The following is a 16646-nucleotide window of genomic DNA, read 5'->3' as shown; positions in this document are numbered from 1 at the left end:
TTAACTTTAGATCTTTAACCTTGCATGAGTTGTTTAACCTGAGACTCAGCTTCTTCAGAAGCAAAATGAATTAGATTAGACTAGATAATAACCAGTAAATACCTTTCTAGCTCTAAGGAATACAATCTTCTATACATGATTGGCTCACCAAGGCTTGGTCGCTATAAGAATAATTTTCATGCTTGTGAATTTCATTATTAATGACTATACTTTGCCAGTCATAGACTAATAAAGTTAACAGTAACTCATATTTATGTACCACTTAGTCGTTTACAAAGCACTTTGCTCACAACCCTGCCTTTGAGGCAGGAAATATAAATATTGTCATCAACATTTTATAGATCAGAATGCTGAGGTTAAAAATGTTGCGGGTTTTGGCTCATAGATATTAAGTATTAGACCTAGAACTCAAGCAAGGATTCTGATTTCAAAACCAGTGCTTTGCACCATATCATTCAGGCAACCAGGTGGTTGGTTTACTTGAATCTTGTGATTCCAATAATGAAATTGCAGTATGATAGTTAAATAAATCAAACAAGTGCTTACTATGTACAAAGTATGGGGGCAGGTACTAGACATTGCTGCTATACTTGAGCAGTATAGATACAATAACTATAAAGTTTGAAAAATTCTTGTTTGTGTTACCTTCTCCTCCTTCATTTCTAGATTTATTTTACAATTTACTTATTACCCTCTTCCCCATCGACCCTTTTCTAATCGCCTGTCCTCTCATCCTACTTGATAGAATTAGAAATTTAACTGAGTACCTAATAGTGCTTATGAGATGCCATTTTGTACATAAAATTGTTTAGTTATTTTCCTTGTCAAAGATTCTGTTCTATGATTATACTTTAACACATCTCTGCTATTCTTTTTTAGACCCACTTCATATATTCCAAGTCAGATCATCAATCTCAGTTTTACAAATACTATTCAGTTTTGAGTAATTTGCCTCAAGCCTGGTTTGTAGCACTTCTTTAGTTCAAATTGGTTCAGTTCAGCAAACATTTTTTATTAAGTACTTGCAACATATTTTATACAATGCCTTGGGCATTGATGTAAAGATGAAACCAGATGAGACCCTCAAGGACCTTACAGTTTTGTAGAGGTAATAAGACATACACAAATACTTAGGATACAAGTAATAATAACAATAATAAATAATAGTTAATAGCTAGCATTTCTGTAGTGCTTTCTACCCACCAGGAATTGGCGCTAAGTACTGTATAGTTTTTACTTCACTGGATCTTCACAAAAACCCTGGGAAGGTAAGTGCTATTATGATCTGCATTTTGCAGATGAGAAAACTGAGGCAAACAGAGATTTAGTGACTTGGCCAGGGTCATACAACTAACAAGTGTCTGAGGCTGCATTTGAACTCAGGTTTTCCTGATACAAGACCCTGGGCTACCTAGCTGCCAAGTTAGACAATGCATTAGAGAGGCAGATGGTGGCATAAGAGATTCTTGGTGAATGGGATGGCTTCTAACTGGGTTAGGAAAGATTTTATAAAAGAAGTGGCACCTAAAACTGGAAAAAAGAAGGATTTTAATGATCAGGGCATAGCAGGAGTCAATAACTCCGTGAAGGACAATGTACACAAATACATAGAAAGGAGAGGAGGGGGAGGAGGAGGAGGAGGCAGTGAGAGGGCAAGACCTACATTCAAGTCCAGCCACAAACAGTAAGGCTGGGCAAAGCCCTTAACTTCCCTTGGTTTTTTCAAATATAAAATGAAAATAATAATAGTCCCTGCATTACAGGGTTGTTGTAAAGATAAAATGAATATTTATAAAGTGCTTTGCAAACTATGAAGTGTTTTATAAATGCTAGCCATGATTATGAATATTATTATTAGATAAAAAGTCAATAATAAAATTTGAGTTTGGCCATGATATAAGTAAAAGGAAATAATATAGAATAAATTTGGGAGGTGCAGTAAGGAAAGAGGAGAGATATCTTATGGAGGCTTTGAGTTTGGAATTTAATTCGCGGACAGTGAATAATCTAAGCCCAGATGTGAGGTTTGAGGACTCATAATGAGGTTCCATTTCCCGGGGACACCATGTGCATTCACTAGCAGCCCACCAATCAAATGGCAAAAGAAACAAAGCACAAGTTTAAAGAATAAGGCATGGGCCTGGGTTATATTGCAGCATACATTATGCTAAACCTTGCAGACCTTGCACAATTGCTGCCTCAGGCATGATAGTCTGACCTCCACATCATAGTAATGCATTAGAAAGATTATTTTGGCAATTGTATAAAAGATTGATGGGATAGGGAAGACACTAGAAGCCAGAAACATCTATTAGAAGATTTTTAGAAGAGCGCAGACCAGCAGTAATTTAAGGCCTTCATGGTAGGGTGAAAGAAGTGAAAGTGAGAGGGCAAAGAACTGATAATAGACCTTGGAAGGTGAGTAGGTCTGAGTTTTGGAGATTTCCTTGTACACCATATTTCTCCTCATTGATGGGAAAGACACTAATCCTGTGCTTCTTAATAAATTGGGTAGCACATCGATTTGGCTTTGTCTTAAATCTTTGAAGGCAGTACCTGAGTACTTTGAGTTTTTTCTTTTCTTCTTTACCTTGTCCTTACTCACTCTTACTCAAACTGGCCTTCTCTCTAATCCTCACATAGGCTACTTCATGTATTCTCTCTGCCTTTGCAATAAATATCCCTTCATGTTTGAAATTTACTTCCCTCCTCATCTTATAGAATCCCTGTCCCATGCACCACTTTCTATATGAAGTCTTTTCTGATCCCCTTGAATTGCTAGTGACCTCCCTCTTAAACAGTTTTGCTATAGATATCTATATAGATATATGTATTATATCCTTACACACACACACTCACTCTTCTTGTCTATCTTTGCTAGAGTGTAAGCTCCTTCCAAGGAAGAATTTCTTCATTCTTTGTATTTTTTATCCCCAGGGCATCTCGGTGCTTAGTAAAGAGAATTTAGGTCTGGAGTCAGGAAGACCTTAATTCAAATTTGGCCTCAGACACTTCTAGCTATGTGACTCTGGACAAGTAGTCACTTAATCCTGTGTTTCTTCATCTGTAAAATGAGCTGAAGAAGGAATTATTTTTGTCAAGAAACTCCCCCCAAACAGGCAAAATATGCCATAAAGCAACAATTTTTTTAAAACATTTCATAAAAATTTTTTCATTTCAAAAAATAGAAAGTAAATCATTGGAAGGAATTAAATAAGCAGTATTTAGAACTAAATACATACAAGCAATCTAATGTTAAAAAATAAAAGAGGAAAGTGCAAATAAAGAGTTAGCATGACTTTACCAAGAACAAATCATGCCAAACTAAATAAATTCAGATTTTTGTTTGTTTGTTTGTTTTTAAGATTTCTAGATGAAGGGAAGCAGGTATAATTTACCTATGTTTTATCAAACCAGTTGACTTAAGTCTCATGCTATACCTCTGGACTATATATATATATATATATATATATATATATATATGATTTAGTGACTTATAATTCAGGTGCTTTTGGAACTTTTTGAATGACCAAGTCCTAAAGAGTAAACATTTCTGAATGATTTGATAACAGTTTTAAAAGGAGATTTCCTGATAAAATGCTTATTAAGTTTTCTGATGACAATGAACTGGGAGATCAAATAAGAGGGGATATATATATACATATATATATATATATATATTAGAATATATAAGCACATAATAAACATTAAATTATATGACTATTAGTTGCTATGATTATTAGTATTGAAAAGAGCATACAGAGTAAGCTAGAAGGCACAGAGGACAGATTGCTGGGGAAATCAGGAAGACCTGAGTTCAAATTTGGCCAAACTTAATAGTTGTGTGATCCTGGTCAAGACATTTAACCTCCATTTGCCTCAGTTTCTTCAACTTAATAAAAATGATTATTCCATCCTCTTTTCTACCTGGGTGAGAAAATCAAGTTTCAACAAGATCTTGATGATCCTAGAACATTGAGCCCAAACAGATGAAATTTAATAGGGGTAAATATAGAGACTGTTACATCTGGGGATTTTAATGGATCACAAGTTCCACATGCATATAATGTGGCCAAGAATTTCAAAGTGAACTCTCCCTGAGTTGAGGAACATTGTGTTCAGGTAAGAGAGGAAGAAAATAACTTTTTGCTCTGGTCAGATCACCTATGGATATGACATTTTAGGAAAAATATAGACAAAGCAGTAGAGTAATTGTGAGGCTGATAAGAGCTCTGGAAAGCAGGACACATAGGGATTAGATAGTGAACTTGCCCATAGCAACAAAGCAAGTTTCACATGGAATTTGTCCTAACTCCAAGTTCAGCACTGCTATATCATATTGTCTCTCTGAAGTAGTGATAAAAGAAGGGGGAAAAAAATGTGTTGGGAAGACTGAGAAAACAGGTCTCCTAAGCCTGCTTGGCCCCCAGAGGTCAGCCCTAGAAACCAGTGGTAATTAGAAACTAGACAATAGTGGTAATTCGAGGGATGCAGATTAAGATACAAGACAGGGTGAACCTTCCTAACAGCTGTCAAGGATGGAATAGACCAGAGAGGCACTTGTCAGGAATATGACAGAAGTGATTCTTATTCAGATTAAGATTAAATTAGACAATTTCTTAGATACCAAAATTACCAACAATTGAGTTTTTGTATGATCCTCTGCTGGTATGAATTGGTCTGAATGTTTTGAAAAGAAATAAAGAATTAAAACAATAAAACTTTTCAAGAATTCTTGTGATCTCTTTACCTAGCAAAACCACTATCATTAGTTCCAAGTCCTAAGGAAGAAAAAGACCTACCTGTACAAGAATATTTATAATAACAAAAGTCTGGTAAACAGGTTCAGTGCCCCTACAACATTGAGGAATAACTAAATATATATGAATGCATGGCACAATGTTATTGTGTCATGAAAAATCATGAATATAAAAAAAATAAGGTGGCATAAAAAGTAATAACATAATGAATTCAGAAAGCAGAAACAATAAATTTACAAACTATAGCCTTGTGCATAAAAATCACCTTAAAAAATAACTGATTGTGGCAACTCTTTTTGTAGTGGTTAGAAATTAAAAACTGAGTGGATGCCCATCAATTGGAGAATAGCTGAATAAGTTGTGGTATATGAATGTTATGGAATATTACTTTTCTGTAAGAAATGACCAGCAAGATGATTTCAGAAAGGCCTGGAGAGATTTACATGAACTGATGCTGAGTGAAATGAACAGAACCAGGAGATCATTATACACTTCAACAACAATTCTATATGATGATCAATTCTGATGGATGTGGCTCTCTTCAACAATGAGATGAACCAAATTAGTTCCAATTGTTCAATAATGAAGAAAACTAGCTACACCCAGCAAAAGGACTATGGGAAATGAGTGTGGACCACAATATAGCATTTTCACTCCTGTTTTTGTCCGCTTGCATTTTTGTTTTTCTTCTCAAGTTATTTTTACCTTATTTCTAAATCCTATTTTTCTTGTGCAACAAGATAACTGTATAAATATATATATATATACATATATTGTATTTAACATATACTTTAACATATTTAACATGTATTGGTCTACCTGCCATCTAGGGGGGAGGGGATGAGGGGAAAGAGAGGAAAAGTTGGAATAGAAGATTTTGCAAGGGTCAATGCTGAAAAATTACCCATGCATATATCTTGTAAGTAAAAAGCTGTAACAAAAAAAATTAACTGACCTTAAGCTAAAAAACAGTGGGCAGCTTTGGCACTGTTTAAAAACATTGTTTGCCTTTCTTCTAATAAATAATAGAAGTATACATTTGCAATGCAATCATTCATAAGCACTTTTTTGCATTGCTTTGCATAACCATTTTAAGAATTAGAGTTGGGGATCAGTAGGATGATTTCAGAGAAGCCTGGAGAGACTTAAATGAATTGATGCTAAGTGAAATGACAGAACCAGGAAGATCATTGTACACAGCAAGAAAAAGATTATACACTGATCAATTCTGGTGGACATGGCTCTTTTCAACAATGAGATGATTCAGACCAGTTCCAATGATCTTGTGATGAAGAGAGCCATCTACACCCAGAGAGAGGACTGTGGGAACTGAATGTGGATCACAACATAGCATTTTCACTCTTTTTGTTGATTTGCTTGCATTTTATTTTCTTTGTCATTTTTTTCCCTTTTTGATTTGGTTTTTCTTGTGCAGAAAGATAATTGCATAAATATGTATGCATATATTGGATTTAACATGTTTGGATTTAACATTTAACATGTTAAAAAGCTTTAATAAAATAATTTTAAAAATTAGAGTTGGGGGTGGGGTTTGCCTCTTTTGCGAAAATAAAATATATTAATTAAAAGGCTAAAACCCAGATGTTTTAGTCCTGACTTCAGTGCTTTTTCTACTACATGTTGCTGAGCAAATATCTTTTATATATATAGTATATGAGACATTGGGCCAAATAATTAATGATCTCAAAAGATACTCTGGAACCTGTTTTCTTAGAAAATGTCCTAGGTATCAAATTATTTTAAGTCATTTTATATTTTTCTCAGAAAAATGATGTGAAGGATAGACATGATGCCCACAAAAATCAGCAAATCAGAATCAAAGCAAACTTCTCCTAAATGATATATTTTTTTCATCTAGTATGATTAGCACTCTTATATTAGCCATATTATCATAGTATTCTTGATTTCTAAGTCACCAACATTCGTGGGCATTTCTTTACCAGATTGCACCTTGTCATCTTTCTTCTTTGCATAACTTGCAAAGTATGAAAGAGGTATATTTTTATAAAATTATCATTATTGCTTGTGTGTTTGGGGAGGGCTTTACCATCAATCCTACAAGTTCATCATTATGAGATGACACTTCTAGAAACATGACTTTCCTGTTCTGTGTTCTCTTAAGTTCTTATTAATGCTTGACTCTTAACAGAATTCCATTCTAATAGTTTTATCTTATAGCATAATGTAACATAATGAATCTGCTTTCTCATGAAACCTCTTCTGTATCATTTCATATTTAGAATAGCATTGTAAACCATAAAGTCAACCAAGGAAGTATTATTTGGATCAGGAAGATAGTAAAACTGTTACCACATTCTAAACCTGCTTCTTGATCCTATAACTGGTTAGCATTTCTCTTCTTTGGCAAGTCTTCAATTCTTCAATAGTCTTTTATTAAATATATGAAACAGTAGTTGAGTCCAGTCACCCTAAGGCTGTATTTTATAGGAGCCTATGATGTTAATAAAATGGGAGAACCTTTTCTTATTCTGTTTAAATCATAAGACGCTTGTTTTGCCAGCATCAGTTAAGGTAAAATGTGTCAAACTTTACAAAAGTGGATCAATTTCACCAGCATTATAAAATTGTCCAATGAATAGAATGGACTCATAAATGGATTTTCTGGAAAGGCCACAATTTTTATGAAACTTCATGGTTTGTTCTCAAAGGGAAATGCAGAGTTCCTTCTTGGAAGGGTAGCAAGGAAACTAATGTCATTGGATTGCCGAGTCTATTGAGAGAGTGGGAGGAGTAAGATGTAAAAAGACTAGAAAGGTAGGTTACAGGGTCAGGTTATGCTTTGAACAGCAAAATGTTTTTTAAATTTTTTTCTTAGAGGAGATAGAGAATCACTGGTATTTATTGCATGGGGGGATGGGGTGGCATTGTCAGACCTTTTTTAAAAGGCTGATTGAGGATGGAATGTAGTAGAAACTTTAATTGAGCAGAGCCACCACTGTTATAATAGTTGAGATGCAAGGTGACAGGGCCTGCTCCTCATTCTGTTTTATATCGTTCTAGTGTAAAAAGGAGAAAAAATGGTATAGACTAAGTGATCCTAGGTCTGCACTACCAGCTAGGAGATCCCTTAAGACAAAAAAAATAATCTCTCCAGATTTGTTTTCTCATCTATATGAGGGGGTTAGTTGATTGATCTTTTAAGATTCAGTCATTTAAAAAAGCATTTATGTTCCAGGTACTAGATACAAAAATAGGAACAAAACTGTCCCTTCCCTCAGGAAGTTTCATTGCTTTCAGCTCTGTTTACTAGGATTCTTCTTTTTGCCCTGTCCTATTTAATTCATTTCATCAGCACAAGAAGGAAAGGCAATCTTTATCTTGTCTTAGATTTTTTGCACCATTTCTGGCTGCTCAGTTCATTCTTTGCTGCTGTGGATTTTTTTTTTTTCTTCATTTGAATTTTGAGGTCTTCCCAATACTTGAATATATTGGAAGTCTGTCTTTCAAAGAGCAAAGGTTTACCATACAAGAATATTAGTTATATATAATTTGAAACATTGTATAGAGTTCTGATTGCACTTAAGTTAATTTAAAGACTAGAATTTTAAGTTTCTATTTCTTTTGTTGAATAGCAGTCATCTGAATCTGAGATAAGTACAATTTTTACAAGTGAACGTAAAAAGGATTTAAAAAATTATTCTGTAAGATTAGGCTGCGAAAATTGATAGACATGTTGCAAGGCATAATGCTCTGGTACCAGGAAAATTACGGAATTGGCTTTGATTTAGAGATATTTTTCATTTAGTAAAGGTAATATTTTCTACAAATGAAAATTAAGTTAAAGTTAATAAATAGGTAAATCTAACAGTGCAGTGAAATTAGTGAAATTCTTTCATAAAGACACTGGCAAAATGCAAAAGTTAAAAGACATGATATTACTAAAGAGAACAAACTTCTCAAGAAAACAATTTTAAAGTATAAATGAAGGCTTTAATTTTTTGTGGTAGTTTTTTTTTTTTAAGGTAACAGAAAAGATAGTTATAGTAGTTTTATGCTTTTATTTTGTTTTTTAGAGCACAGAATATACGTTCTTTATTTTATATATTGTGTTTTCCTTGTTGTGATCTATTATATAAGTTCTAATGAATCTTCCCAGAATATATTTACATTGAGTTCATAGACCAAATTACAATTAACTTAATAAGAAACTTTCAGTTTGTACCAGATTAGGAATATGTTCCATAAAGTATAGAGATTTAATGATAATGCCTTTCCAAACAGGCTTCAAATTCCTTCTGTCCCTATGAGAATAGGCACTGTTTGTTCTAATGTGTTTGTGTGAAGTAATGCAGCTGTTCAGTTATCAGTCTCAGAAATAAAAGCCTCCTTGGTTTTTTTTTCCTTTTCCTCTTGTACTCCAAGTTTACACTAGGTGGCATACAAGGAAAGCTGAAAAAATATAGAAACTTGATGCGGTTGACTTGGAATATTTTAACAATAATTGTGTTAAAACTTAAGTTTTTTTATGTTAAATTGCTACTTTATCCATTGATTGTTTTGATATTTTTTTGTAGGATGAAGTGTCCTCTTGCTGGTACAAATAAAAGATTTCTGCTTAATACAATTAAGAATACATTACCCTCTCAGAAGGAGCAAGAGCAGGAGCAGAAGGAAGACAATAAGGAACCTGAGCCAAGTCAGAACCGGAAAGAAGAAAACCCAAAGAAACACAGAACTCATCCGTACAAACACAACTTCCAGTCTCGGAGAAGAGTTAGTTATTCTCCTCCAAGGAAGCGGAACACCCAGGAAAAGTATGAAAAGCAATCTAACAAACGATGAGGCAGGCACTGAAGAATAGGCAAGACTGTTACAAGCAATGAATGTCATTACATTTTGGACTGGGAAAGTGTTTAACTTTCTTTAAATGGAGAAGGTTATTCAGTGCAGGTCTTTAGCAGGGAAGACAGCTAAGAAAAACATTACAGTAGGTAGATATTTTGTTGTGGTTTTTAAAGAGTCTGTTGGTCAAAAACAAAAATGATCTAGTAATTTTTCCTTTTGAAAATTAATCCTAAGGGTAAAAGTCTTGACATGTTTATCATATTTCAGTAATGTGTATACATTTGTTATTGCACCTTCTTTCGAAAGTTAGTTTGGAAATAAACAAGTCTAGAGTTAGATTTTAAGTTGTTCAGAGATTGTTCAAACTAGTTTAAAAAAAATATCTGTTGTGTTTCAATTGTGGTCAATTTTCAGAGTTGAGAGCAAAATTGAAACCTTTAATTCTGTGTTTTAGTTTGGGATATCAAATTTAGTATGTTCAAGAAGCTAGACAGCAGTAATCTTCTGACTGTGGAGTAAATTATTTATAAAACCTCCCTCTAGCCTTCAAGGGTTAAAGTTTATCAAGAAATTTGTTAACATCTCTAGCACTTATTTTTGCTTAGATAAACAATGTAATGGCTTTGAATTTATTACCGAAGATAAATTAATGGAGATGAACAATTGATCTCCTTGTTCCTCTCATAGCAAACTGATATGTGTAAAATGCATTTTGTTTGTTTAGTTTTTTCTGAATTTGAACTTTTCCCCAGAAGACATAAATTGGGAGGAATATAGTTTGGTGCTTTAGAAGTAACTCTCATCAATTAAACTAATTACTTTGATGTTGAGGATTTTATTCAGTTCTCTTTGTTTTTTTGTTTTTGTTTTTAGCTTAAATCCCCTGGTATAGATATCACCGTGCAAAGTTGTACCAGAAATCTTTTTTAACAAAAATGTGTTGGATTTTCCCCCGGGGTGGTTGTAGGCAGGATATGATGCTAAATCTCACAGAGAGTCCCACTTCCATCCCCACCCCCACCCCCAAACTCAGGACTACATAACAATGTACTCCTAGACCACAGAGAGGAGAGAAGAGTCTACTCCCTTCCCAAATTTTCCAAGGCGGCTGGGCTTATGCCTGGCTGCCCCCAGATAATCACTCAGCCACAGCCATACTCCCAGCAGCCAAGAAAAGCTCTTTCTATGCACTGAAAATCAGCACATTAGAAAGGCCAGCTCTGGGGTGTTGTAGAGGAGCCAGAGAATGCCATGACAAAATTGCTCTATCTTCCCCAGTGCTACCCCACCACACCTTCTTTGTGTACCCTGGGTCATGCACCCAAACTTTTTTACGAAGCCCAAATTTCTGTGTGATAAGAAACCTGTGCATAGAACTACTCCAATAGGAGAAGGGAGGAAAAAATTCCTTATTCTTTCCTTCCCTCTCTTTATCCTTACCCCCCAATCAAAAAAAAAAAGTACCAAAGGGAGTCCCTCATAACTTACCAACAGCTAATTCTCACCCCCATCATACACAGAAAGAAGAACTGAGTTAAACTTAACTTTATACAAAAGTTGTTATGCTTAAATGATCTTAATCTTTATATCTGTATTATTTGTGTTAATTTATTTTACTTTGAAATATTTTGTATTTAAATATCTCTAGAAAAGTTAAGAAGTTGGGATTTTTAGTAAATTCTTGTTTTAAATGAGTAAAATTAAAGTTAAACTGTGTCATTTTTGTGCCATGTGTTTACTCCATAAATAAATTGGGCAGTTTAAATATCTTTTTATATCAGGTCTTTGCATTTTCAAATGAAGTTAATACAAAAGCTATTTTTTGCCTATTGATAACTGACTAATTTTTCTGTCATAAAACCTATAAAATAATTGCCTCCTAAAACAAAAAGCATGACAGTTTCTAAAAGTAAACGTTTTAAAACTTTAAAGCTTAGAGCCAGAGAGATCACATAAAAGTTCATATCTCTAAAAGACTGACTGTTGAAATCAGCAGAGTGACATGTGAAATCTTATTATCTGTAGATATAGAAAGGTTTTGTGTGGTTATTTATGAAGACTACTTTGTAATTCTGCAGCGACTTTTCATCTAAGAAGTTCCATTTATTCTTAAATTCTTGATGCAGTCTCTCGGACAATAGAGATAGAAGAGGTGGATTAAACCAATCAAAGACTGGGTACCTGGTCCCAGAGAGGTTTACCTAAAAACAGAGAGCTGATGTCTACAATGGACTGAATAAATACAGGATGACAAACAGTTGCTTTAAGTAGAAGGATAATTGGAGCAGATGAAATTCTTTATGCCCTCCAAACACTTGAATTTTAATGAGAATATTTTATTCCTTGGCACACAATCCATTTAAGCACTAACTTAATGCATTGTCTCTCTGGCTTGGTACAATTTCCCTTCATTGTATCTAGTTCTGTTCTTTTGGGTAAATGCATTCATTTGTGATCTTTTACACTAGCTGATAAAGTGACAGGAAAAACTGTAAGGAAAATTATAGATGATGGTGAGTTCTATTGGAAAATCCAAGCAAGAGAATTGAAACTTTGTCCAAGGCTCATCAGCTGAGGATAAATTCAGGTTAAAAGGAAGAAGCTACTTTCCTGTTGCATCCTGTTCCCAGGCAATCCAGGTCTCTCCTTTTTCCTCCTGGGGAGTTACTTCTTCTTATTTAGCATTTGTTTACAGAGCTCTTTGGTACAGCTGCTGCTTCAAAGAGATTAGAGATAGCTGCTTCTGTAGCCAACAAATGCCCCCCATAGTTATTTATTAATTTACGTTTACTTTTTCTGGTTCTGGTCCCTATTTGCAATTTCTCTTCCTGTCATTCTGTGACTGCTTCAGTTCCTCCTCTAGTCTGTGAAGCTCCAACCTCAGGTTCCCTTATCCTGTATCACTTATACATCAAGGTAGAAGCTCATAAGATGTTAGCCAATGATAGAAGCTGAAATTTAATGTGAAATGTCCGAAGTTCCCCAACATGAATTCTCAAACAGTTAACTCCACACATTCAAAAACTGCCTTATTTTCAGTGACTACCATGTCAATACCAAACCTTACTTTAGACCAAGATTTGTTTCTGAATTCTTCAGGAAGTGGACTGCCTTATAACAGTGACCTAGTAGACTCCCTCCTAATAAAAGCACTTCTGTTCCCAGTTTACTTAATGGCATTCTGATTACTCCTTTGGAGACCAACTGCCTTTCAGTCAAAATGTGTCCTCCAAAGTTTTGTTCTATTACCCTTCCTCCCCTGATAGCACTTATCCTATTAGTCTCCTCTATTCCCATAGCACAATGACTTAGAAATTTAACAACAAACTCCTGACCTTTCCTCTTTTTTTTCAGCCTGTCAAGTATTACAACTAAAAGGATGAACCTAACCTTATGGTAGTAAATATATTTCCTGAAAATTAATCTGTCAACCCAATTTTCCAACTGACTACTATTAAACACTATGTTCTAATTATTGTATTAAAGTGCCAGGGAATAACTAGGTCCTGACCCTCAAGAAACACATTTTAATGTGGAGACAACATTTATATACATAAAAGATTTATACAGGATAAATAGGCAGTAATCACAGAGAGAAGGGACTGGAAGGTAAAGGGGGGAAAATTCCTCTTGCAGAAGGTAGGAATCTAAACTGAGTCTTGAAGGAGCCCATAAATAAGGCAGGAGTGAAGATGGAGAACACTTCTGGCATGAAGGACCACTCTTGCAAAGGTGCAGAGAGAAGAAATGGAATGTGGTATGTGAAGCCAATATAGCTGTTTCAGAATCTATGTGAAGCAGTAAAAAGATTGGAAAAATATGGACTAAGTTGTGAATGGCTTTAAAAGTCAAACAGGTTTTATATTCAGTCCTGTAGTTAAGGATGCCACTAAAGTTGATTAAGAAGGCAAGGGGAAGGGAGGGAAGTGACATAGATCTTAACTTTAGAATATTTACTTGGGCAGCTGAGAAAAGTAGCCGTAGTGGTAGCTGGGTGGTACAGTGGTTAGAAATACCAGGTCTGAAGTCAGGAAGACCTGAATTCAAAAGCAGCTTCAATAACTAGCTGTGTCACCTTGGACAAGTCAGCTATGCTCAATTGCCTCAACTGAAAAATGAACATATCAGCCTCACTCCCAGGGTGGTGGTTGTGAAGATCAAATGAGATATTTGTGTAGTTCTTAGTACAGTGCTCTGGACATAGTAGACACTATGTAAAATGCTAACTGCTGCTATTGTTAATCCCAGGAGTAGGGAGAGACTTGAAGCAAGGATACCAACCTAACATTGACCATTCTTGATGGGACAAAACAAGAGTAGGAGACAGATGCTCAGTCATAACCAACATATTGATTTGTTTTGTTTAGTTATGTACATTTGTTATAAAGGAGGCTTTCTGAAGATGAGGGCAAAGTGAGGTTAGTGGGGGGTAATGATGTAAAAAGAATAAGCATCAGTAAAATATTCAAAATACAGAAAAGAGAACAAAAGGGAACACAAAAAAGCAGTTTTATAGCCACTGGGCCAAATTTTATATATTTTTTTAAATATAATCAAAGTTCACAATTTCAATCCCACTTTTGGTCTTTGAATATTGAAATGCCCATGTTTGTTGAGCTTTAAGTTAATAATAAAAAACAAAAGTCAAAGTTAATTCAATTCTGTCTTCCTCATTTCCCTTAGTCATGATTTCTCCTTCCTACAGCAAGTATTAAGGTCTTGCAGCTAAAGTGCCTTCATCTTCCCTTTCCCCACCAAACAATTTCTTTATAATTTGTATTTTCTTCACTACTTTGGAAAATTAGTTAACTTCCTAATCTCTCTTGGCTCCTTTTCATTAGAAAAACAATGCCCTCATTTTTCCGCTAATAGGGTTTGAAAGATAGGCTGTTCTTTTGAAAGTCTTACTAAGGAGTGTAACTATTAAGAATACTTGTGATGTGATACAACATTCCTATTCCTTTTGCACACACATACACACACCACACATACCAAAAAAAAAAAATACAGAAATAAACTTTTACTTAATATGGTAGGTAGGTAGTATCTGTTAAAGCCAAGATGTAATGGTGATCAATCAGAGCCTTTTTCAGTAAGCAAAAATGTCCATTATCACCATTACTCTTTGATATATTGTGGTATACCACATATTGGAAAGAACTCTATCCCCATCACAAAACTGGCAACAGCATAGATAAGAGGGTTAAACATTTGTAAAACATCTTGCAAATTTTAAAGTACTACATAAATGCTAACTAGTTATTAGTCCTAGAAGTGCTTGTGATTGCTAGAAGAGGAAATTTATGAGAATAAGAATAGACAAAGAAAAAACAAAATTATAGCTTTTTGCAGATAAGTTTTTTTAGAAAATGATAAGAGTATCAAATAAAAAATAATGTAAGCAAAGTTACAGGATCTAAAATAAGTGCACATAACATCATTTATGTATATTACAAACCCAACAAAAGCCAACAGTAAGAGATATAGAATTTCTCTTTAATGTAAATGTATACTCTTTGATTTTAATCATAAAAAATGAATGAAAGGATGGATACAAGCATTTATCAAGCACCTATTAAATACATATGTGGGTATGACAGGCCAAACATATTACATATATCTCATATGATTCTTACAACAACCCTAGAAGGTAGGTGCTATTATTATCCTCCATTTTACAGTTGAAGAAATTGAGGTAGACAGATTAAATGACTTGCCTAAGTCACAGAGGGTATAAGATTGAATTTGAACTGGGGTCTTTTTCTATCCATTGTGCCAATGCATACTTAACCTTTTGCTAGGGGAGGAGGGGAAAAAGATACAATCAGGGGGAAGGGAAAAGAAAGGAATATCAAGGAAATTTTTGCACCATATAATTGGGTACACAAGTAGAAGTGTATACAAACAAGAAGGAAGACATGAGAGGAGCAGTTGATATTTGAATTTCACATCTCCACTGTTAAAAGGAAGGAAGAATATACATACGTGGTTAGATGTAGGAATATTCAACAGGGACAGGGAAAGGGGAGATTAAGGAAGGTAATTTAAGGGAGAATACTTAGAAACAAATTTAAGAATGTATAAAAAATAAAGTTTTTTTTGAAGTAGCAAAGAATTGAAATCTTGGAAATAATATCAATGGTTGTTTAATCTGTAGCATATGGAAGTGGTCAATAAACATTACACACACACACAAAAGATAGTTTACTATCTCTGTTTCTGTTTCTTTCTGTCCCTTTCTATCTCTCTCTCTTTCTCTGCTCTGTCTTTCTCTCAAATACACACACATACAAGCACATATACACACATAGAGAATGATAGTTCACATTTATATATCACTTCAGAGTTTGCAAGACGGCAACTTATTTGATCCCTCCACCAGTCCAGTAAGGTCAGTGGTACTTCTCCCCATTTTACAGAGGAAAAAAAATGGTTCAAAAAAGGTTATGATTCACTCAAGCTCACATTGTCAGTAGGTAGTTGTCTAAAGTGGAATTCAATGCCAGGTCTTCCTGAATCTTGTCTATTATATTGCTTCTAAGTGGATACTACTTGTTTCCTCTAAGCTAGAAGAGATCTACCATTCCTTTGTTCTTATATTCTAATTTCTATTTCAAGCCAGGTTCCGATCAAGTCAGGTCCAGTTGACTAGTATTAAGTGCTTACTATGTGTCAAGCACTGTGCTAAACACTGAAGATATAATTATAAAACAAAAACAAAAATCCCTGCCTTCAAGGATTTCACATTCTAATGGGGGAGACAGTATGCAAACCACTATGTACAAACAAGGTATATACAGGATAAATTGGAGATAATAAACAGAGGGAAAACATTAGCATTTAGGGTAATTGGGAAAGACTTCTGGAGATTTCATCTGGGATTTGAAGGCCAGGACGTAGAGGGATAAGAGGGATAAAATTCCAGGCATAGACGATAGCCAGTGAAAAGTCTACATTTTTGAGTAATCCTTCTCTATCTACACTGCTGTCTCCCTTGCGGGATGCCCTGGGAGATAGTGAGTTTCCTGTCATTGAAAAAACCTTCAAGCTGAAGTTTGA

At 34.6% G+C, this 16646-nt stretch overlaps 1 protein-coding gene across 2 annotated transcripts in view; it reads left to right on the top strand.

Moving 5' to 3' along the window:
- Nucleotides 1–11356, top strand: part of POLR1D (RNA polymerase I and III subunit D) — a 52917-nt gene extending 41561 nt beyond the window's left edge. For both annotated transcript variants that reach the window (XM_003764471.3, XM_031960754.1), the window contains exon 3: nucleotides 9317–11356. In XM_003764471.3, the coding sequence (XP_003764519.1) occupies nucleotides 9317–9584 (268 nt within the window). In that variant the 3' untranslated portion in view covers nucleotides 9585–11356. The remainder of the gene's footprint in view (nucleotides 1–9316) is intronic.
- Nucleotides 11357–16646: the final 5290 nt, after the last annotated feature.

The sequence above is a fragment of the Sarcophilus harrisii genome, chromosome 3 (genome assembly GCF_902635505.1).
Source record: "Sarcophilus harrisii chromosome 3, mSarHar1.11, whole genome shotgun sequence".
Lineage (NCBI taxonomy): Eukaryota > Metazoa > Chordata > Mammalia > Dasyuromorphia > Dasyuridae > Sarcophilus > Sarcophilus harrisii.
The sequence above is the reverse complement of the archived record's forward strand: the minus strand, read 5'-3'. Positions and strand labels throughout refer to the sequence as shown.